This window comes from Trachurus trachurus (genome assembly GCF_905171665.1).
Source record: "Trachurus trachurus genome assembly, chromosome: 14".
Lineage (NCBI taxonomy): Eukaryota > Metazoa > Chordata > Actinopteri > Carangiformes > Carangidae > Trachurus > Trachurus trachurus.
Genome location: NC_139903.1, coordinates 31278951 through 31302600, shown reverse-complemented (window position 1 = coordinate 31302600; position 23650 = coordinate 31278951). Strand labels below are relative to the sequence as shown.

Below are 23650 nucleotides of genomic sequence, written 5' to 3'. Positions count from 1 at the left end.
TCACAAAAACGCGTCTCCATCGAGGAGGCCATGGTCCCTTCTCCCCTTCTGTCGGGCGTACAGCTCTCGAATCTCCAATGAGAAGGAGCGCAGAGATTGTTTGGGCCCCTGTCTACAGTTAAAGTACTGGGCCCTCAAAGCAGCTGTTGGGGTGATGTCACCGTACAGCTCAGCCAGAAAATTAGCAGCTTTGGGGGTATTGTTCCTATCTTCTGCCGCGGCCTGGACCTCCCTCTTCGCCTCACCCTCTAGAAGACCATTGAAAGAGAAAAAGTATTTGCTGTCGCTCTCTCCTCCCACTGCTGGTAATAAGGTGGATCAGCCATATCTGCAGCTGGATGTTGGCATTTAGTAATGCTAAGGCCGCTATCGCCCGGATAGGTCTCATTTTTAATGTGTAAATTTTCTGATTTGTACAGATTTCAGTAAACAATAAACATTACAAACGTGCATGCGCACATAAGACGCAGTTATCAGAAACCGGGATACTGGTGTTTATCATGTAAACAGGGATACTGAATAACCAGGTTTCTCTAAGTTCATTTAAACACTTGAGGAGCTCTTTTCCAAAACGCGATAAACGCCAAATTTAAAAAAAATGAGTTTGTCACGCCATTTTGCTGTGTACTGAGCCTATTAACTGCTCCATCAACGTATCACGTCAAATCGCTACATTTCCCTGTTTAAAAGGCACCGCAAGATGCCGTTCTCCTCCAAACCGCGATAAGCGCCCAGTCTATTTTTAGCCAAAACGCGACATCTCCTCCCTCTCCTCAGAATTCTATGAGGGCTCCATGCAGTCCAACATGGCGGTGCGCTGAACCCAGGTCTGTTTTCAGTCATTCATTCAGTAGTTTCTGGGTTCTGTGTTAATTACTGTATCTGTTTATGTGGTGGACACTGGGCCGTTAAGTATACCCCCACAGCCCCCGCATACCGTACGAGCCCCGCCCCCGCCTGTAACGCCGGGTGTCCTCCGTATCAACGATCGATTTTTTTTTTTTTTTACAGCAAAGACGTAGTTTTGTTTACAGCAACATGTGCTCACATCATGATAGCGTCTGTATTATGACTATTAAAACTTCCATAGTCCATAGTTCTCTTTGTTTAACATGTAAAGAGACAGACATCATTACCGTCAACGCCCCCTCCCTCCCCCCCGACGTGCGCGCACACACACACACACACACACACGCACACAGACACACACACAGAGAGAGAGAGAGAGAGACACGCACGCACCTCAGTGATGTTCTCATGTCATGTTGGTTGGTTTTTCAAGACAGAAACCATAAATTTTTGTTTTTTTAAAGGTACGTTATGTAAGAATGTGGCCAAAATTGTTGCTGCAGTCAAATTCAAAACACAGCAGCGCGTTGTCCCCCCTCCCCTACCCACCAGACTCCAGGTTGCCAGACAGCGACGCGCTAACCTCCGCTCAAAGCAGAGTAAAAAGCTAAATATTCATCAACAACCTCACTGTTTTATTGCTCTGACTCACAGTAACTACGAGCGGAGTTCAAGTCACTCAGGTGATCTGCAAGTTATTGTTACATTCACCGCTCCGACGCTGTGTCTGCAGCGCTGACACACACACGCACGCACGCACACACAGACACACACACACACACTGTAACCCCGCATCTACAGGAGCCGTAGTGCGTGTTAATCACGCCGTAGATGAGCCAACATATGAGACGTCTTACTGCAGAATAAACGACGCGAGCCGCTCCGGTTCTCCTCCACTTTCTGACGTGGGATCATAAAACATGAGGACCGGAGACAGGCGACCTGACCGGGACAGACTCCTCTCATGAACCGCTCCACACGTTCACAATCACTTCATTTACCATCGGCTCCATTTCGCCACATTTCCTCCCTCTTTTCTAACTTTCACTTTGTAATTCTTCCCTTTAGCTTTAGCGTTAGCAGCAGCTCAAACTAACTAGGCTACATGCTCACAACAGCAAGCTGTGGAGCCTATTAAACGACAGAGCGACAAGCCGCTTCTACCCTGTGATATCAAGCAAATATGACCAATAACCGATAATAGAACACAATCTTTTTTTTCATGATCTGGTTTTATCTCCCAGCCGTATTTGCAGCTCAGTGGAAGCTAACTGGCAACCCGGAGGCTGAAATGCCACAGACGCTGTGACAGCGAGAAAGCGCTGGGTGGCGACACAAGCCAACCATAGAAATTCGAAACATAAACATGATTTGCGGTCCGCAAAAAATTTTTTTAATGCGAATATCTTGGCTGTAGGATTGTTGTTGGTGAGTTCAGTATGCTATATGAACATTATTCCTGAGTCTCTGTTACATATTAGGACGATTTTACAGCCAGTTGCTTTAGATTTCTTACATACTGTACCTTTATATGTGGATTTATAGCGTTTTGAGAAAAAATAAAATAAACTTTGAGTTTTTAATCAACAATATTGTTGTTTGATTTAATAATCATTGTTCAACATGTTCAGACTGAGCCAACAATCATTTTAACAGGATAAATTGAATATTAACAAAATGGGTGGGTCTAGGTAAAAAATGTCATTTTCTGGAAAACTATTAAAATGGATTTATAGCGTTTTGGAAAAGAACTCTTCACTTCATCCCAGATTTTATCAAAATAGGGATACCCATCAAGACCGGGGTACTGATAGATAGATAGATAGATAGATAGATAGATAGATAGATAGATAGATAGATAGATAGATAGATAGATAGATAGATAGATAGATAGATAGATAGATAGATAGATAGATAGATAGATAGCTGTGCTGTTAAGACTCAGCTGGTTCAGTGCATGAGCAGAACAAATACATAGCATGAAGATGACTTGTTGACTCCACAATTCCCACCACTGACAGAGCGAGAGATTTGTTAGTGAGATAAATATCAAACATGTGTTTACTTTCTCTCAACAGAAGGTGAGGGACACAGATCCCTCACTATTGACAATAATTGGTGTACTTGAGGTTCCCGGAGACAAGACCATGCTGAATCTCCTGCTCGAAGATAACCAACAGCTGATTGTGTCAGAAGAGTTATGGAGGCCCTTCGACAACCTTCTCGAGAAAGACAAAATCACAGCACATGTGGTGAAGGAAGGAAAGAGGGTGGTGACGATTGCAATATTGACCTAAGTTAGTAGGAATAAAGCACCTGTGCACGTGGTGAGGGGAAATAGGGTTTTAGTAAAGTAGCATTATGGTTTTTTAGTTTGTGTGAAATTATATTGTTTTATTGAAGTTACTGTTGAAATAAATATTTGAAATATGTGATCTATTTCAGTGGGTCTTAATATCATGTGATCACTGACACTCAATGTACACACAGGTTTTACTGTAAATGCAATACATACAGTATAATTACAGATTGATAGATGAGATCATTTTGGGAACTGGAAACAAAATAAATAGAATATACATCTTTGTCACAGAATTTACAGAGTTATTGAGATCTGCTACAGTGTTGGGCATGGTACATCCTGGAATTTTGAGTAAAATAACAGATAGACAGACAGACAGACAGACAGACAGACATCTTTATTGGCAACATACAGAATGTTTTAAAAACAATAAAACATACGTTACATTTTAAGTGCATGTAAACACAGTCATTGGCAGTGTTGCCAACTTGGCGACTTTCTCGCCAAATCTGGCGACTTTCCCAACCCTCTTGGCGACTTTTTTTTTGTCAAAAGCGACTAGCAACAAATCTAGTAACTTTTTCCTGTGTTTTTACAAATGTTTCTGGTTTGAACGTGAAAACACATATCACTGCGGAGAGAGAAGGCGTGGAGTGGGATTAACACAGCCGATTCAGTTCATTCATTCTGTTTCCCAGTGTAAAACACACACACGCACGCACACACACACACACCTTTTACACTAATAAAGACACTCACATTTAGTAACCCATATTGAAACCCTGTGTAACAAACATGAGACGTGTACTGAAATGTGAAATTCCCTGGGTGGCATTTTTTAACTACAGTAGACTACAGTATCTTTTCCACCTATCTTTCCACCTCATCTCAGAACAATCACAATAATCAAGATTAGAGTAAAAGTTGTGTTAGGTGACTCAAAATGGTAAATGGTAAATGGTCTGTATTTATATAGCGCTTTACTATACCTGAACGATACCCAAAGCGCTTTACAGTACATTGCATTCACCCATTCACACACACATTCACACACTGATGGCGGTAGCTGCCATGCAAGGCGCTGACCACGACCCATCAGGAGCAAGGTGGGTAAGGTGTCTTGCCCAAGGACACTACGGCAGCAACCGGGAGAGAGCGGGATTCAAAAGCCAAATGGTTAAAGAAAAGGGCCCGAATCCCCCTTCAGTATCATAAAGTCATTACTGTAGCACAGTAAATCTGACACTGAACTGTTACTACAAGTTAAATTACTACTTACAAGCAAATCTTAATCTATAATCAGGGATGCAAACGGGTCAGGACCAAAAAAGAGAGGAATTGTCTGGGGGGGGGGGGGGGGGGGCTCACCATTAACAATATCACAGAAAAGTCAATTTCCAGTAGTTCAACCCCAACCAAGTATTGAGTGCATATACAGGTAATACTCAGAAAATTAGAATATCGTGAAAAAGTTCATTCACTTCCCCATGATTGCGAACTGTACTGAACCAGACAGAGAGCTTTTAAAGGCTCAGGAACCCTTTGCAGGTGTTTTGGATTAATTGGCTGACAATTTGAGCTACAACATTGAACTTTTTCACGATATTCAAATTTTTTGAGATTCTGATTTTGGGGTTTTCATAAGCTGTAAGCCATAATAATCAAAATTCTAACAAATAAAAGCTTGAAATATCTTGCAATGCCTGTTATGAGTCTAAATAATATATTCATTTCACCTTTTAAGTTGAATTACTTAAATGAATGAACGTTTTCACGATATTCTAATTTTCTGAGTATTACCTGTAGATGGACAGTTTTCAGAAGGCCAACATTTCTATATTAAAAATGCTTAAAAAAATAAAAAAAACATTGCAATATTTCAATTTTGGAGATACTGATTTTTAGGTCTTCACTGAATGTTAGTCATAATTATTACTATTAAAATAAACTGAATAAATAAAGACATGGGATTTAACATTCCATTCAGTGTGTAATGGACATATAGGCCTATATAATGTGTTAGTTTCACTTTTTAATTGAACACATTCTACATGGCGGAGGCGACGTCTTTCCACTTAGGGCTTCCTGCACCTCTGAAACGGGGCAGATCTCCGTGGAAACACCTGCCTGACACAGCAACGGTTACACCCCGCCTTTCCGAAGCCCCGCCTTTCCGACAATAGACTTCCATTCATCGTAATAGCGGGGTTTTCTATTTTTTCTAAAGACCCCGCTACTCCGAAAAGGCTATTGGGGGAAACCCCCAGTGCGCAGTGCGCATTGATCCTTTTTTCCTTTTTGGGGTCAAACGGATCATGTGCATAATTAACTGCAAAACAAGCAAATACTTCATATTAATGACATAATGTTCATTATGCTTCTAGCCTGTCTAGCCTCTACCTGGTATTTTTACTAAACTTAACCAACTCCTTTCTTCATTGCCTAAGCCCAACCAAAGCATCTCCCTCAGTCAGCTGTCAACACGAGCGGCGGCTGCAGCAGCCTCGCGCCCGTGTGAGCTCAAGCCGGCTTCAGCCGCGCTCGAGCGGAGCAGGGGGGGAGAAAAAAAGTGTATTTCTATTACTGTGTGGGAGATCTCCAACAACTAGTAGGAGCCCCAGGAGGGGTTCACGTGCACCCCCCTTATTTTTTTTTCTAGTCTGGATTTTTTGCATCCTTGGAACCTCTAAAATAGAGATTTGGGTGATCCCCGGAACAAAACCTGTCCAAAATGTGTTTTTTGCTATGTTTTAGTACCCCTATGATACCTGTGGAATTGTTGCCAGGAATGCCAGTCAGACTGTCTTTCAAAGACTGTAGCACGCTCAAATTTCGAGCGAGCCCAAAGATAGAGATATCAATGTATTCGGGACAACCTCAGGTTTCCAGTGTGACCAAGTTTGTTAAGCTACCTTGTCAGAAAGTGAGCTAAAAACCTAATGATTTAAAGTCAGATGAAAATTTTGTGAGGGAAAAACAGCCATGTACATGTTTTCAAATGGTCCCTTGACCTGTCACCTAGATGTATGTGAATGGAAATGGGTTATATGGGTACCCACAGGCCTCCCCTATCCAGACATACCTAATTTGTGTGAATCTAATGCAGTTTTGGGGGAGAACCATGCAGTAATTTGCATGCAGTAGCCTACAAATATGTCATTTCCGCCTATATACAAAATGGTGTATTTGACTATTTCTGCACACTGGGGGTTCATAGACAGTCACAGAATTGCATGAATTGGGTATGACTGGATTGCTGAGATGCTTGTGCATCCAATCAGCCTATTCAATTGTGATTTTAGTCCATTAAGTAGTGTATTGGCACAAATGGTGCTTATTGCTTATCATGAGCAATAAAGCCTATAAGAACAAGTTGAAGGATGACATGTTAAACAACAACCCCAGGCAAGTGTGGGAAGGCCTAAAACACATATTATCAGGGCAACGTGGCTGGGTCTGTAAGGTCACCTTAACAGAGGAGCTAAACCACTTCTTTACCCGCTTTGAGAAACCCAAAGCATTCCAGCCTCCCACACACCGCTGCCCATAGTTTCCTCTGAGCATATCCACGCACACTCTCCCTCAAAGAACATCAGGTTCACAAGTGTGTTTAAGTCAGTGAATCAGAAGAAAGCTGCTGATCCTGACGGAGTCCCTGGCAAAGTATTTTAAGTGTGTGCTGATCAGCTGTCTACTGTATTTACAAAAATATTCAACCTCTCACTGACATAAGCCACTGTCCCTCACTGCCTGAAATCAGCCACCATAATCCCTGTTCCCAAATCCACCACCATCAGCGGCCTCAGTGACTTCAGACCCATCACCCTAACACCCGTGGTCACTAAGTGCTTTGAGAGGCTGGTCCTAAATCACATCAAGGACCGCTTCCCATCAGTTTGCCTACAAGACAAGCAGGTCCACCGAGGATGCTACCTGGAACATCCTTGGACTTCTGTTACAAATACGAATACAAATTACTTTACAAATTAATTTGTCTGTGATCGACCATTCGCAGAAGAGTCTTCTGACAATTTGCAGAAGAGAAGACTCTTTGTAGCTACCTTCAGCCTGATGGCTTTCTTCGTCCTGCAGTGAAGACAGAGGAGCCGTCCACCACCACTGCTTTCCTGGTCCATCAAGTTGTCATGAAGAGGATGATCCAAGTTATTCAGAATGGCCTCCTCCATCTTCAGTGTGCATCTCTCCACCACATCCCCCAGTGAGTCCACCAGGGAAACGTCATTGAGGTCAGTGCCTCAGGATGTTTGGCCTGTATCCTAGCAATGACTGCATGGAAAACTTTGCATTGAACTTGAGCAGCAGCCGTTGGTGGGATGTACACAATTGTTATGATTTTGAAACAATCTACTTTCTGAGTCCAATATCTCCGGCTCATCACTCTTGATGGGCAGGGAGTTGACATTTCCCTTGATAATTGACGGCAGAAAGGACCCAGTTCATCTCCACTTCCAGGCCTTTAACCTTTACTCCACTAGCATGGCAACCACGAAAGCACATCTTCATCTCAGCTGGAATAGGGTGGCATCCTCCACACTTACTCAATTTTCAGGGAAAGTTAGGATGCTTTTCGACTACAGCTCGGCATTCAATACCATCATACCAGACAAGCTGGTCACACTAAACCTCCCTCCTACCACCTGTGCTTGGATTAAGAATTTTCTTTCTAACCATCCACAGTCTGTTAAAGTTGGTGACAAGAGCTCTTCCATCCTGACTTTTGGAGGCACAAGACTGACCCCCCCTCCTGACCTTGCGGAAAGGGTTTCCACCTTTAAGTTTGTAGGGATCCATATCTCAGAGGATCTATCGTGGTCAGCTGACATAACTGTCCTCGTCCAGAAAGCCCAGCAACTTCTCCCCCTCCGAGGGTCTTGAGATGGAACAAACTGCAGGAAGACCTTCTCATCTCAATTGAGAGTTTGCTGGTGTATGCCATGCCATCTGTATGGTATGCTGGCTGCACTGCACTGACAGGAAGAGACTGCAGAGAGTGATAAGGTCTGCAGAAGAAGTGATCAGCTGTCCACCTCCCTCCCTGGACTATATTGCTAGCTCTGTTGCCTCTCCAGAGCTACAGCAATTCTCAGTGATCACTTCCATCCAAACCATCACCTGTTCAGCATGCTGCCCTCTGGGAGCAGGTACAGGTCCATCAGGTCCAGGACAAATCATGAACAGTTCCTTCCCCTGAACAGTCATTACTCTAAACACACAGTAACTTAACACAATAATATCCTCAAGAGCTCATGTATGAAATGCAATAACTAATGGTATAGGAGGAAGAAAAATTGCAAACATAAACTACTGTAGGAACCAGGGACATGTCCCATTCATAATTCCTCTTGCAGAGGAAGCTTGATTTTAGTATTCCTCTTTATCATCAAAAGTCTCTGCTTCAATGGTCTCATCTTGTTGTCCTTCCTCTTCTTCGCTATCTGCCTCCTGTGTGAATATGTCAACCAGAGATGGAGGCATTATCGGTCCAGCAGTCCAAGGTAGCTGCCCGCTTGTAACCTGCAACTCTATGGTTGCAGCGATCAATGTGGGTGGAGAGACAGCACTGTGGTGGATGGCGACAGCATTGTGATGGTGGGAGGTGTCTAAGGTCCACTTCAGACTTAGCTGAGAGGGACTCATCCTCTCTGACCATCTTGTGTATCATCTTCACATGCACTGCATTAACTTTCTTTTGGAGTGGCAGGTTACAAACAGGCAGCTACACCCATCTCTGAGCAGCCTAAATGACCTAGATCTGGTAAATAATATTATATTGTTAACTGTGTTTGCTTTTTTATGTATAACAAGAACATATATTACAAAATGATTTTCACCAGGGATGAGAGAAGAATGAAGATGGAGTACTGTGGAGTACTATGGAGTACTGTGGAGTAGTGTGGACTGCTAGACCCATAATGCCTCCATCTCTGGTTGACATACTCACACAGGAGGCAGATAGTGAAGAAGAGGAAGAAGAGCAAGATGAGACCATTGAAGCAAAAATTTATGATGATGAAGAGAACTACTAAAATCAAGCTTCCTCTAGAGGAATTCTATAGGGGACATGTCCCTGGTTCCTACAGTAGTTAATGTTTGCAATATTTCTTGCTCCTATGACCATAGGTTATTGCATTTCATACATAGTTACTAAATGGCTACATTTGGTGAAATTACTGTTTAGCACACGTGAATAAATCAAAGAGTGATTGAATTATTGCTCATGATAAGCAATAAGCACCATTTGTGCCAATACACTACTTTATGGACTAAAATCACAATTGAATAGGCTGATTGGATGCACAAGCATCTCAGCTATCCAGTCATACCCAATTCATGCAATTTTGTGACTGTTTATGAACACCCAGTGTGCAGAAATAGTCAAATACACCATTTTGTATATAGGCGGAAATGACATATTTGTAGGCTACTGCATGCAAATTACTGCATGGTTCTCCCCCAAAACTGCATTAGATTCACACAAATTAGGTATGTCTGGATAGGGGAGGCCTGTGGGTACCCATATAACCCATTTCCATTCACATACATCTAGGTGACAGGTCAAGGGACCATTTGAAAACATGTACATGGCTGTTTTTCCCTCACAAAATTTTCATCTGACTTTAAATCATTAGGTTTTTAGCTCACTTTCTGACAAGGTAGCTTAACAAACTTGGTCACACTGGAAACCTGAGGTTGTCCCGAATACATTGATATCTCTATCTTTGGGCTCGCTCGAAATTTGAGCGTGCTACAGTCTTTGAAAGACAGTCTGACTGGCATTCCTGGCAACAATTCCACAGGTATCATAGGGGTACTAAAACATAGCAAAAAACACATTTTGGACAGGTTTTGTTCCGGGGATCACCCAAATCTCTATTTTAGAGGTTCCAAGGATGCAAAAAATCCAGACTAGAAAAAAAAATAAGGGGGGTGCACGTGAACCCCTCCTGGGGCTCCTACTAAACGGAGTCGGGGAGAAAGCAAGTGGGACAGATCTGCCCAGTCCCTGAGCAGCGCACGTTTCACAGACAAGCCACAAAGCAGAATGTAAACAACGTCACGCGGTTCAGCACCTTGGACAGCTGCGGGGGGGAGGGTGTCGGAGTAGCGGTGTTTCGAAGTGGGGGTATTTCGGAACAGCGGGGTGTCGAAGTGGAGGTGTGTCGGAATGGAGAGCTGTCCCCCACAGCAACGTAGGGAACCGTGCATGTCCGCGGTGCACAGCTCCACGGACAGGCACGGGGGGAAAAAACGGCGTCGCTGCTTTGGGTAACGTGCGTGCATGTCGCGCGTCAACAATGGAGGTAGCAGGGTTTCCCGCAGCGCTTTCCTGTTAAGGCGGCCGCCTTAACAACAAAGAGCTGCCGCCTAAACTAACGTCTTAAAAAAATAAAAATGTAGCGATATCCCCCCCCCCGTCGGACGAGCACCTTCATTCATCTCCGCATCTTCTCACACACACACACACCACAGAGAAGCGCGCATGCATAACCGTAGTTTCGCCACGCGCGCTGCTGATCGATCCGCTCGAACGGAGCGTGCAGCAACACGGTGCGGGGAAACCACGCTCAAGTACAGCAGCTACAGTCTCTCTTCACGGTCCAGGGCTCTCCCGGTCCTCACTCTCTCCCTCTTATAGCAAATGTCCGGTCCTGAATCACACAATTCCTCTTAGTAAATAAGCTACAGGCCTATTAATGGAGAAAAACCCACAGAATGTATCACACAAATTAGCAATTGCTAACGACAATGCAGAATAAACAGTGTGAAGGCCTATGAGGAGGCTAAGCTAAAGGCTAGTGGCGATTAGCAACTCGGCTCGGGTTTCAACACGTTACAAATAAACACCAGCACAGACTACATTATAACACATGAATTTACCTCTGGCAGCTTCACAGAGTTCACACACATCGACCACAGGACGACTTTTCACTTTACAGTTTACAGCTATCCAACTGGACGCCGATAAAAGCAGGCTCTGCTACCGCTAACTTTGCTGCGGCACGTAGGTGACGCTAAGTCCCTCCTACCTGAGCAAGGTGAGGACAGGATTGGCTCTATAGACATACAAAGATGGGAGAATAAAACAAAAGATGCTTCACTACCCCACAACAACCGAGGTCTCCTTGTGCTGACATCACCTATGAATGATTTTTAAGATAACACCACTCCTTTATCTCTGACTTGTGACTGTATAACATGACTGTTTAACATTTATAATCCAACATTTTTAACACTTCATGAACTATTATGTATTACCAACACAAACATTTTAATATCTGTATATGAATGAATGAAAATAAGAGCCACAGGGCTACACGTTATTTCACCGTCAAAACAGCATTGAAACAATGTTTATCTTCCGTGACTGTATGTCTAAATGTCAGCAGACTTAATAAAAAATCCAGGTACCTTCAGCAATTACATTGTCATCACCACCACGTAATTATGAAAATAATTTTGTAATATCTACAAACATAATTTCTAAGAGATAGGGTTGCTATGAGTGAGGAACTCATTTCAAATAGCAAAAACAAATAGCCTGACACATGGTAAGAGTATTTTACAATCACATTTGATATCACATGGTGATTTAAATTTTCTGAATATGGGGCTGCATTAATGTGAATATGGAAATGATCAGGCCTCATTCAACAATGATTCAACATGATTAAGACAGCTTAAAATCTCTGTGATGACTTGATTTTGTTTTTTTAATTTCATATTATGTCCTTTTATAGATGAAAAACATCTGGGTCTCCTTGGGAAGATAAGCTCCCATATGACTCTGTCCAGAGATACAGTGCGCTCCAAGAGAAGCGAGCAGAAAGAACGCAAACACCAGCGGACTGCTTACTTTCTTGACGGACAGCAAATACGCAGGGAAACCTTCAAGTTTCTGCATGCGTGAGTGAACTTTCAAAATAAAATTCTACATTAAGCACTTTACTGTAGATGGTATCAGATAAGATCAGATTAACTTTATTGTCTCCAAAGGGGAAATTTGGCTTGGGCTAAGACGTGCCAGATGCAGCCACAGTCACAATAACAAATTGCAATATGTACATACAGTACTTACACACATACATGCACAAACATAACATAAGTTAAGTTAAGACAAAACAGAGCATGGCCTAAAACAAACTCGATTTGAAGCTCACAGTTTAAAGTACTTAACAAGAATAAATAGATAAAAGTTAGTAATAATACGTTAATTGAATAAATAAGATAAATAGGTCATTTAAAATGATGTACTGTATAGAATAAAACTATTTGAATGACATTATGATTTCGCTGATGTCCATGCCATGCCACTTCCTGGTCGGATTCCTGGTTTTCAAAGGTCTGCCATCCAGGTGCTCCCCCCCACTACAGAGACCATGACATCAGTGTGGCGGAAATACAAATGTCAGATGCAAGACTATGGTATGTAGGCCAGCTTAATGGGAGTATTGGTGGACAGACTTGTTGGGTTAGGGGTAGTGGGATAGAGCTGTGGAGAAATCTGTGGAGAATACAGAGATCATTTTGGGATGAGTCTTTATTTTAATCTCATTAAATGCCACCCACACCATACTGATACCCTGAATATTGTTGGGCTACAGATGCCAAAGAACTATCCCTCAGACTGCTGCCGGATATGATGCCACAGACGGTGTACAGAGTTGGCAAGAAGACTCTACGGCACACCAACGAGGTGTCACGTGCTGCCTTTATACACCTTATGCCTCTAAGTAAAATTTTGCACACTAGAAAGTAGACTTAATTTGGCTTTGTTGTATAGTTTACCAATATTATACCACAAACTAAACATCAGTTATCTTGCTGAGGATTCACTTTCAATGCAACATTCACTTCCTTTTATCTATCTTTCTTTGTGTTTGTCTTAGGTTGGAACAAATATGGTGGAGTATCTAGGAGGCCAAGCCCTACCCGTCAGTCCTGGCCCTGGGAGAGCCTCAGGAATGTGCCTCTCAGGTTTTTGTCATCTTGGCAGGCCAGACACTCCCCCAGCCAACACTCCTTGGGGCAGTTGATGTACTGTATGTTTTAAGGCGTTCTACGTTTTCAACGTCAACTACCCCAAGGAGTGTTCCGCTGCCTGGGAGTTTCTACAACAAGTGGTTTATCAGATAGAGGGACCAGAGTCAAAGCCGGTCACATTTTTCAAAATTGCATTGCTGAATTGCAGACTTGAGTAACTGTCTGAACCACCACTGTTCCCAAAAATGTTTGACATAAGTCAGATCCAGTTCTGGAGATTTTTCTAATGTTTGAGAATGATTTGTGTTTTTATCTCCAGTAAAGTTACCCAATTCTGTCAAATGTTTGACAGTTGTGTTTGTAAAATAAATACATATTCTTGTAAAAATTCAAATTTTTTGCTTTTATTGGTTTTAAGTATATTTTTAATGGAATAAAAATAATTCTGATCAGTAGTTGTAGCTAAAGGACCACTTCACCATTTTTTTTTTAACCTTATCGTCTGTGGATTCTGTATGCCTTTCCTTTATTTGGGGTTCTGTGGGTGCACAGTGATCATTTCAAACTTTTTACCAGTGACATGACTGCCATTTACTTAATCAGTGATGTCATTGGTAGACCAGTTTCAAGCGCTCCTTATGGAACCACAGTACACCAAAATAGAATAAATAAGGCAGGTTTCCACAGTTCCAGGCACATTTAAATGCAATAAATAATCACAGTAAGCACTATTTATTGTAACTATCTGAATCAGCACATAAACTTATATCTATATTGATTTGACAGATCAAAGGCTGTCGACATGCGTAATGGAAACTCAGCCTGACTGAATTAACACAGATGAAACCAGGAGCAAAAAAAAAAAAAAGCAGCCGTGGATGTCCCAAGAGCAGGACTGTGATGATGGATGATTTATTTACTTATTAATTTATTAGCAGGCGAGCGGCCGCATCTTCACGCGACCATAACGAAAAACTGAAAACAAATAAACTATAATCTCTCTCAGCAAACCACAATCAGCCTCGGCATCAGATAGTGAGCAGATATTCACATCTCCCATCTCAGGAAAATTCTTAAGAAAAAAGAAAAAGAGAGACGCTCCGTGATGCCTCCTTTACGCACAGCTGTTTCTGATTTCATTCCAGTTACGCATGGTATTTGTTTATGTTGTGATCTGTGCACACGGGTTTAAATATAGGTTACTAAATATTAGTGTCTTTATTAATGGAAAAGTGGTGTGTGTGTTTATTTTTTACTGGGCAGCGGTTCTCAATGTCAGCGCAAACCTGGATAACAGTAACCTCCTCCCCGACTACTTTTGCATCATCAGCCCGTGAGGTCTGGACCTCCATGGACCTCCCAGACCAGAACATTACGTTTCCTCCCGTCTCACTGCTGCCTCCTTCTTCCACGGTGAAATCAAAATTGTGCCTCGCAAGCGGCGGATTTTTTAAATTTATTTAGAAGAGAATAAAAATAATAATAGTAATAGTAACAGCGATTATTCTAGAAGTACAGGGGAGAGGTACGAACCAAAGGTACAGGAGTGGTGTGGGAGCGGAGGAGAGATGCAAAAAAATAAAATAAAATAGAGTAAAATTTTGGATGGGGAGAAAGATAAACAACTGGAATACGGATAAATGATAAAGTAGGTAATGATAATAAAATAAAATACAAATAATAAAAATTAATAACCATGACAATAGTGGTAACCATAATAATAGTTATAACTAAATAAGGAGAGAGAAAAAATCAATTTGAACAGCGGGGCATTGGCCCGTAGTCCCCCATCCCCACCTCCCCCCAGCAATACCCTGCCCCACCACACCCAGCCACCCCAGAGCACCAGCAGCCCGCCTCCCTGCCTAGATGGAAAGGTTTTTTTTTTCTTTTTCCCTTCCCTTCCCCTTTCTTTCTTTCTTTCTTATCTTTTTCTTCGTTTCCCTTTTCTCCTTTCTTTTTCCTCCTATTCTTTTAATTTGTTTGTGTAATGCATTAAAAGCAGAGTGCGTGTGGTGCATTAAAAACTGGGTAGGTGATGGTGTATAGTGCTTTGTTTTTGTTGTAAGTTGGTTGTCAGAAGGGAAGCGGGCCGTACAGCAACTGGCGAGGAGAGGAGCTCATTTGATTGGTGATTGATTGGACTCGGCTGTGTTAAACCCACTCCACGCCTCCTCACCTCCCTCTTTGCCACTTGCGCCGGTGGGAGGGAAGGTGGGATTGCGCCCCGCTGAGCCTCGCCGTGCAGTGAACAAAAATTGCAAACTGCGCCTGGACACGCCCCGTTGGCGCCGCGAAGGCGAGGCGCAGGGCAGATCCGCCGCACCTGCGCCTAGTTTATGAATTTAGAGCCTCTGTGCCTGTGTCTTCCGTGTTGCCCACCCTGCGTCCTCCACTGGACCAATTTTCAGGCATGGGCTACCTCCCAGTAATGTTGGTGGGGAAGGAGATCGGCGGGAGGGTGGTAGCTGAAATTAAATATAGTTTAGATTTTCAGCTACCAGCCTCCCTTGAAAAAAGCTTGATGGGGGCCTTCGAGACCATCCTCAAATTATACTGTAAAAAAGACAGAACGGCCACCACCTCTGCCTCCCCGGATCCCTCCCACCCTGACCCTTCCTCCAGTGAGGCTTCCCTCCCTGCACCTTCCCCTCCTGGGCATTTCCTTCCTGCACCTTCCTCCCAGGACCATTTGCTCCCTGACCCTTCCCCTCCAGAACCTGCCCAGGGAGAGGAGGAGATCATCTTAACCCTGGTGCCAGTGGAGGTGGAGGCTGTGGCTTCGGAAGCTGTGGCTTCCAGTCAAAGCTGCCTGGAGTGGTTACATGCTGCCATTCCGACATGCTGCCACTCCGACATTTTACTATTCAGACATGTCACCATTCAGACATACCACCATTCCGACATGCAAACGTCCTGCCATTCCGACAGTTTCGTCCCGCCATTCCGACAAGGCTTTAATTTCCATAAGGAAATGTGCGTTACTCCGAGCGGCGGTTAGGTGTATGTGTGTATGTTTTTTTTTTTTCATGTTTTAAGACATGTGTACAGATGTGATACAGTCAGTGGAAGCTTAATAAATAAACAAACACAAAGTCTCGCCATGTACAATCAAACACTCCGATGTCAGTTTGTAACTATTTCCCTTACAATAAGGATATAAGAGGAACTGACACAACTGCTGCAGGCGGATCTAGGCTCGCGCTACTGGTGCGTCCAGGGAAGCAATAATCAAAGTCGCTACTTAGAGTCTCTGTATTTCACTGAACTCAAAACGCGCCCATCACAGGCGGCATATAATAAACTATTACACACAGATCACCCGAAAGCCCTCCCCCCTCCCACTGTCCATTAAGTCCGAGTGGGAATGAGTGTGTGTGTGGGTGCGCGAGCGCACTGTCCGTGCCGGCGTGTATGTGTGTGTGCGGGGGTGCGCGAGCTCACAGTCAATGTGTGTGTGTGTGTGTGTGTGTGTGTGTGTGTGCGTGCGTGCGTGGCGTGCGCATGTGTGTGTGTGTGTTGGTGCGTGGTGAGGGTGAGTGAGAGAGAGTTTGTTTGTCCTACTGTCCACACGGGAGAGACGCCGCGGCTCCGCCGAGGTGACCACCAGTCCTCTCCCTCGTCCCGCTTGGCTGAAAACGGGCTGTGAGGTGTCCAAACGGGCCTTTATGATCCACAGGGTAATCCACCGGGAAAAATAATCCACTATGCCGCCTCTCCTCCCCTCTCACCACGTCACTTCTCCATTTAAACCCTCGGTCCCACTAATGCACTTTTACGCATTACGCACACAACTTACAGCAAAAAAGAAACATTCATTCATTCATTAAAGGTCCGCACGTCCCAGTGCGCAAACCACAAGGATAATTGATCATTTCCCTGGCCTAATACACAATGAAAAAAACCTGGGGAGCAAACCTGCAAATCAACTACCCCAGCTCCAATAGACTATGGCCAGGCAAAACCCAGTGGATCACTACAAGTTGTTGCAACTTTTGGGAATTTACTCCTGGTAAAAAGGCTTACAAACATGGACCAGGACGGCTCCATAATACGCACAAAAATCCAAAGGAAACGAAAGGTAACTTTAAAAAAAAATAGCAACAGCACGAAGTAGTCAAAATATGTGTTTTACGCATGCCTCTGTGCGTCTGCAGATCAAATTGTCTATAATTAAACTTGGAGCCAGACCCGGCCAGGCTACAGGAGAGATCAAAAATATGGGGGAGCATACATCAGTCCGACTGCCCACAAGTCCGACGGCTCATTTCTCCGACTACCCATTCTACAGTGTTAAGGTTATGTTTAGGGTAAGGTTAAGGGTTAGGGCTACTTAAGTCGGAGAAGTGGGAGGGCGGACTAATGGACGCAAAAATAAAGAAATGTATGGTCGGAGAAATGGGTAGTCGGACAGACGTCATGCGCCCAAAAATATGCAGGGGTCCAGGACCCCCATGAGAACCACTGATCCTGTTGAACGTACTGTAACCACTGTGATATAATAAAAAACAACATCACTGATCTGATTCACCGGCGTAGCGGTCCCTCTCTCCATTAACTCTCTAGCTCTCTCGACCACAGCTGCAAACTAAGTAGCACAGCGCCAATAATAATAATAATAATATTAATCGAGATGGGATGTGACAAGGGCGTCGACCAGAGTCAAAGTGCTGTTAGAGGAGAGAGATGCAGGCAGGGAGGCGGTGATCATTATTAACCTACACATTTAATGACCTTATGTCGGAATGGCGGGACATTTCCAAAAAAGGAAAGTACCGCCATTCCGACAATGGAAACAAAAATTGTCGGAGTGGTGGGACGTTTTCAATTAATGGAAGTGCCGCCATTACGACAATTAGACGTCAATGTCGGAGTGGCGGTATGTCGGAATGACCCGCGGATACCGCCTGGAGTGCAGGAAGAGGGAGAGCTCAGGGGTCTCATTTATAACCGTTGCGTACGCACAAAATGGGGCTGAAAGTGGCGTACGTGACTTTTCACGCCAAGGTTGTGATCTATAAAAAACAAACTTGACGGGAGAATGTGCGCAGCCCTAAGCAAACTCTGAGCCATGCGTACGCATGGTTTGGAGGAAAAGGGGAATTGGCGACACAGACGGTGTGGTGGTGAACTGAAGTCAGACTCAGGAAATGATGAGTGAGAAGAACTATTATGTTTTTATTATCGGCCGTCACACATTTAATTTCAACCCGTATGCGTTAGATCCATGTTGCCACGGTGATTTAATTCAACAGCATTATTTTGCATCGGACTGATGTTTCAGAAACATCTTCTTAGAATCCAACTTAAAATTCAAAATCAAAATTCCTTCTCTATATTTAATCACCACCATCTCTCCGTCATATTGTCCACTCCCAGAGCGCAGGAGGAGGAGAGGACGCGCGGCTGCATGGGATAAATACATGGTGTAAATAACTATATGTTCCTATGATACTGTGTGAACATATGATCGAGAGTCAATTAAATCTCAAACCCTGGGGAAAAAAATCCAGTAGCTAATCGTTTGCACAATTGTTACATTCTGTTTTCTTGTTATCAAGAGAAGTGTCATGTTTGATCATTCCTCAGAATGAAACTGATTCCGCTAATGATTCAAAGTTTTATCGATCAGTCTAATTACTGTAAATAATACAGCGGTGAGCCCCGTGCGTAATTCTGCACCACGGCACCGCTGGAGGAGAAAGGAGGGAGAGGGAGACCATGATGAATGGTTAATAACTCTTTCAGATTAAAACTGTTGTCATTGTTGTAACTATGTGCCGAACCGGGTCCAGCATTAGAGAGGCAGCGCAACAAAACAACACCGCGTGCGCTCTGAGCCGCTGACGCCGTTAACAGCTGCAGGTCACGTTGTCACTTTCACACCTGCAGCTAATTCACAACAGCGACAGAACAAGAGCACGTCAGGCTCATTGACATGCAGATTGCGTTTATGTGGTGGTTTGCATTGACCATCTACGGTTAAAACGGGGCGTGTACAGGGCGGAACGTGAAGCGGATTCAGCTGCGCACACTTGTAGGAACTCTGTGATCTATAAAGGAAAGTTTGCTTGCAAGTGTGCGTACAAAGGGTTTTATAAGTCTGAATATTTACTGGCGCACGCAAAACTTGGCTTTTGGGCGTACGTACCCTTTTAGTAACGATCCCACGCACAGTTTTATAAATGAGACCCCAGGTCTGTTCCTGTACTCCAGGGTAATAAAAAAGCGTGGTCAGAAAGTCCTGATTGAATGGAAACCATGTGGGACATGCAACCAAACATGGAAGCCCTCATGGGAGCCAAAATCCTTCGTCGAGAAGCAAAAAAAAAAGAATTTAGAGCCCACTGTCTTACATTATTGGACAAACTGATGGATACACCTGGATTAATCAGTTTGTCCAATAATGTCAGGAAGTAAAGGAGCCATATTTTAGGAAATTTGTTCTATTTGGTGTACTGTGGTTCCATAGGGAGCGCTTGAAACTGGTCTACCGATGACATCACTGATTAAGTGAATGGCAGTCATGTCACTGGTAAAAAAGTTTGGAATGATCACTGTGCACCCACAGAACCCCAAATAAAAGAAAGTAGGGATCCACCGATGGTCGGCCGATGGTCGGCTCGTTAACTGCCATCAGCCATCGGCAAAAAAGATGACATTCACCGATGGCAGTGGCCGATGTTTATGTTGGTTTAAATGTCGCATGAACGCTGTGCTCGGGAGGGACCTTTCTTTTTTTCGGGGGGGGGGGGGGGGGGGGGGGGGGGGACATTAGTGGTGCAACGGATCATCATTTATCTGTGATCCGTTCGGATCAATATCTTCGGTTCGGCACACACGTGATCCGCAATTGATTTATGAAAAAAAAGTGCAGCGTGGTCATGGCGAGTGGAGGAACGGAGGAGCTTGAACGCCCCACGTCATTTAAATCCCCTGTATGGCCTTTTTTTTCTAACCTACCGCTTGGCCACGTGCATTTGTTTACACCGAAGCCAGCGAGAAATCAATCAAATCACTGATGCAACGAGAGAGACGCCAGATGGAAGGCAGAGAGCCTCGTAACCAGTCACAAGTCATGTAGTTAACTATCATAATTACTCAGGAGCTTTTTAATTGAGGTAAAAATGTAGAATAGCCACAGGAAAAATTATGTTTAGTTATTCTTTCAGTGTACATCATATACAGATTATTTTCAGTTCATCAACCATTTGGAAAGAGCCTTTTATCATTCTGTCTCTGTTCCACACACCACTGATCCAAACAACTGATGGCGGAGTGATGGCACTTTGCGGAGCCTGCTAGTGTGGAGGAGTAGGCTACAGTAGGCCTAACTGAGCAAGTTGGTTAGTAATTTGACATATTTGAGCATTTTATTAAAAAAAAGAAAAAGAAGAAGAAGTAATGCTATAGTTACTTTTCCTGGTAACTAATTACTTTTACCATGTAGCAACTCTAATACTAACTATAGGTTACTGTAAGTGTTTTAAGGTTATGTCAACTAAAAATTGACATTAAAGGTTGTTTTTGTTTCATAAATTTGTTTGTTGAATTTGTGCTCATTAAATAATAATATGATGAAGCGCTGAAAGACTTTTAAAATAGTTCAGTAATGTTTCTGTGGCACCAAAGACAGAATAAATAACAATAAGAAAAAACATCGGCATCGGCCAAGTTATTATTTTAAACATCGCCATCTGCATCGGCCCAGAATTTCACAATCCCTAAAAGAAAGGCATACAGAATCCACAGACGATAAGGTTAAAATAACCCCAAAAATGGATTTGTGCTTATTCGACCCAGCAATTGGGTTAAAATTGGGTTATTTTTAACCCAACTTTTTTTAGTGTGAAGCTGTTATTCTTGTTTTGTTTTCTTCTGCAGTTCCAGTCAGTAATTACAGACGTTTGAGTTTAAGTAATTGTTAACAGTGTATAGCCTACTGAAGTTTTGCATTTTCAAATACGTGACATACACACTGACATTTCACATTTCAACATTATGGCTTGCAGTGTTGTTGTTCTTATTTCAAAGTAGGGTTAGGGTCAGTGTCAATTATTGTCAGCAAAGACATCCCTAAAACATCCAGATTAAGTACCCATTCTCCTGGTCATTAATAGTTTACAGCAAACCAGATTAAGTTGAAATTTGTATTTATCTCTAAAGTATGATCATTTTTGCCTTGGTTGAGATTTGTGATGGAGAAGATGAGCATTTCCACTGACAGCAGAGATGAAACATGAGGACAGGTCTGATTGTCTTATCTCTGATGCCATAGATCAGAGCACTCAGACATTTAGGGAAGATTATAACACACACATAAAGGACAATTTGTATACGCACAATAGTTAATCTGTCTAGGACCTTTGACAAAGCTATAATTAAGCGGTTTTTTAAAGTTGATGAGAGACTGAGGCCCAGCTGCACCAGATGCAGCAGCAGTGTGTTCTGAGCCTTTTTGGCTGAAGCTTTGTCTGTAGAGGCTGACCTGGCTGCTACCACCACACCAACATAGGAGTAAATGACTGTGAAACCAGCTGAAACAAATAGAAAATAAGTGAAGGCTTTTTCATAAACACTTGACACTGGGTTAAGTGACATCGCCATGACAGAGCAAAAGTCCTTCATCTGCAGGTTCTGCAGTTCTTCAAATGGAAAATCTAACAGTAAAAGAACTCGAGTGAGAACATTTAGCGAACTGAGGGCCCAAACTAAAATTATGGCCACTCCTGTGTTTCTGATAGTGATAATAGTTGCTTGCCTCAGTGGGTAACACACAGCTACATATCTCTCCAAAGACATCACCACCAGTGTTAGAGGAGAAATCACAGATAAGAGACTTCCAAAAAGGCTGAGAACACCACACACAGGATATGTTAGTCTTATTCTACAGACAGCGATAAGGTACATTAACTGGCTCAGAGCCAAATTTAACGTGTCAGCCAAAAGTAGGTTATACAGAAGAATGTACCGAGAGGTCTCACAAAACACTGGTTTACTCCTCAAGGTGAATAACAAAGTCCCATTAATGAAGAGAAACACACAGGATGGTACTGTAGACACAAGAGAAAACAACACTAATCCCATTAAGCCTTGATATTGTAGTCCAACAGTGATGTTGGTCTGAGACTGATTTGTGTACATTTTAGAATAGCACTTACAAATAGTAGCCTGATGGTGTATCAGCAGTGTAAACACAGCAGAATGTTCTCTAGTTTGTGTTGAGCTCCAATTGTATGACAGTGAAAATCTTGCAACAGTTTATAAAATGAGTCCTCACACCCACTTTGTGTGACAACATGACATGTTAGTGTGGTTGGGGTAGTTGCACAATATTCCAATTTCCTGGTCCGTGCCATCATGATGATAGTCATGTTTCTTGAACGATGATTGGTTGAAGATAATTGTCCAGTTGTTCATAGTGTAACATTGTTTTGCTCTGCAAGCCTCATGAACAGTGCCGACATTCCTTTATTTACACTCAATATTGTTACTAGACTGTATACTTATTTTTCCCATTTCAAGGCACGGTCCGCAGCAGGACCGTGACTGACGTATCCGTGATGGCCTGCCACTTGGTCCGCGGGCCCCTGCGGTGACGTAGTGAATGCAGCCACGACTGTTAACGCCCATGAGTAGCCGGTGTGAAAATCAGCTGCAATGCTTCATTTGTCCACGGGGAGGAGCAGTGATTATGTCCCGGGTAGGGGCCATAGGTAGGGGCTGACATTTTTTCAGGGATCCTGTAGGTCACTGGATGGCAATCACAGCCACCGGAATATAGTGATAACATCCATCTAAGGCTGTCTTTACACTTCATGGTTCAAGTGGTCTAATTCCGATTGTAAATGGGAAAAAGATGTATGGAATCAGATATTGTTAGATCGGATTCAGGCCCTCTTTATGTGTGGAAATAAATCAGATATAAATCGGATATCTGCCAATATGTCTAAACAGACAGATCAGATCTCTCCTGGCAATGCGTGTCATATGTCATCAATAATAATATTAATTCATGTGCCCGCACGTTTTGCTGAACCTCTGTAGCCTGTGATTGACACGGGGGTCTGACCTGGACTACCATGGCCAGCTGCAGTCACTGTCACAGGAATTATTACACTGTTTCATTTTCGTGGTGTCCGCGTGTCTGTTTGTTGTTATTTCTAACATAATTAAATTTGGTGCTGACGTTGGTGACGTAACGTTGTTTAGACTCTGCGTTGTGGCTTTTCTGTGAAACGTGCGCTGCACAGGGACTGGGCAGATCAGATCTGTCCCACTTGCTTTCTCCCCCACTCCTTTGTGATAGATCTCCACAGAGTAAAAGAGGTTACACCCCGCCTTTCCGAAGCCCCGCCTTTCCGACAATAGACTTCCATTCATCGTAATAGCGGGGTTTTCTATTTTTTCTAAAGACCCCGCTATTCCGAAAAGGCTATTGGGGAAACCCCCAGTGCGCAGTGATCCTTTTTTCCTTTTTGGGGTCAAACGGATCAT

The 23650-nt window shown here is 43.3% G+C and overlaps 1 protein-coding gene across 1 annotated transcript; it reads right to left on the bottom strand.

The window, feature by feature from the left end:
- Nucleotides 1-22240, bottom strand: LOC310996594 (odorant receptor 131-2-like; the record flags this gene model as incomplete). Its single annotated transcript, XM_083986015.1, has 3 exons — nt 1-248; nt 15762-15873; nt 21335-22240. 3 exons carry the CDS (start codon nt 22238-22240, stop codon nt 1-3), a joined length of 1266 nt encoding a protein of 421 aa, XP_083842141.1.
- Between the last annotated feature and the right edge of the window lie 1410 nt (nt 22241-23650).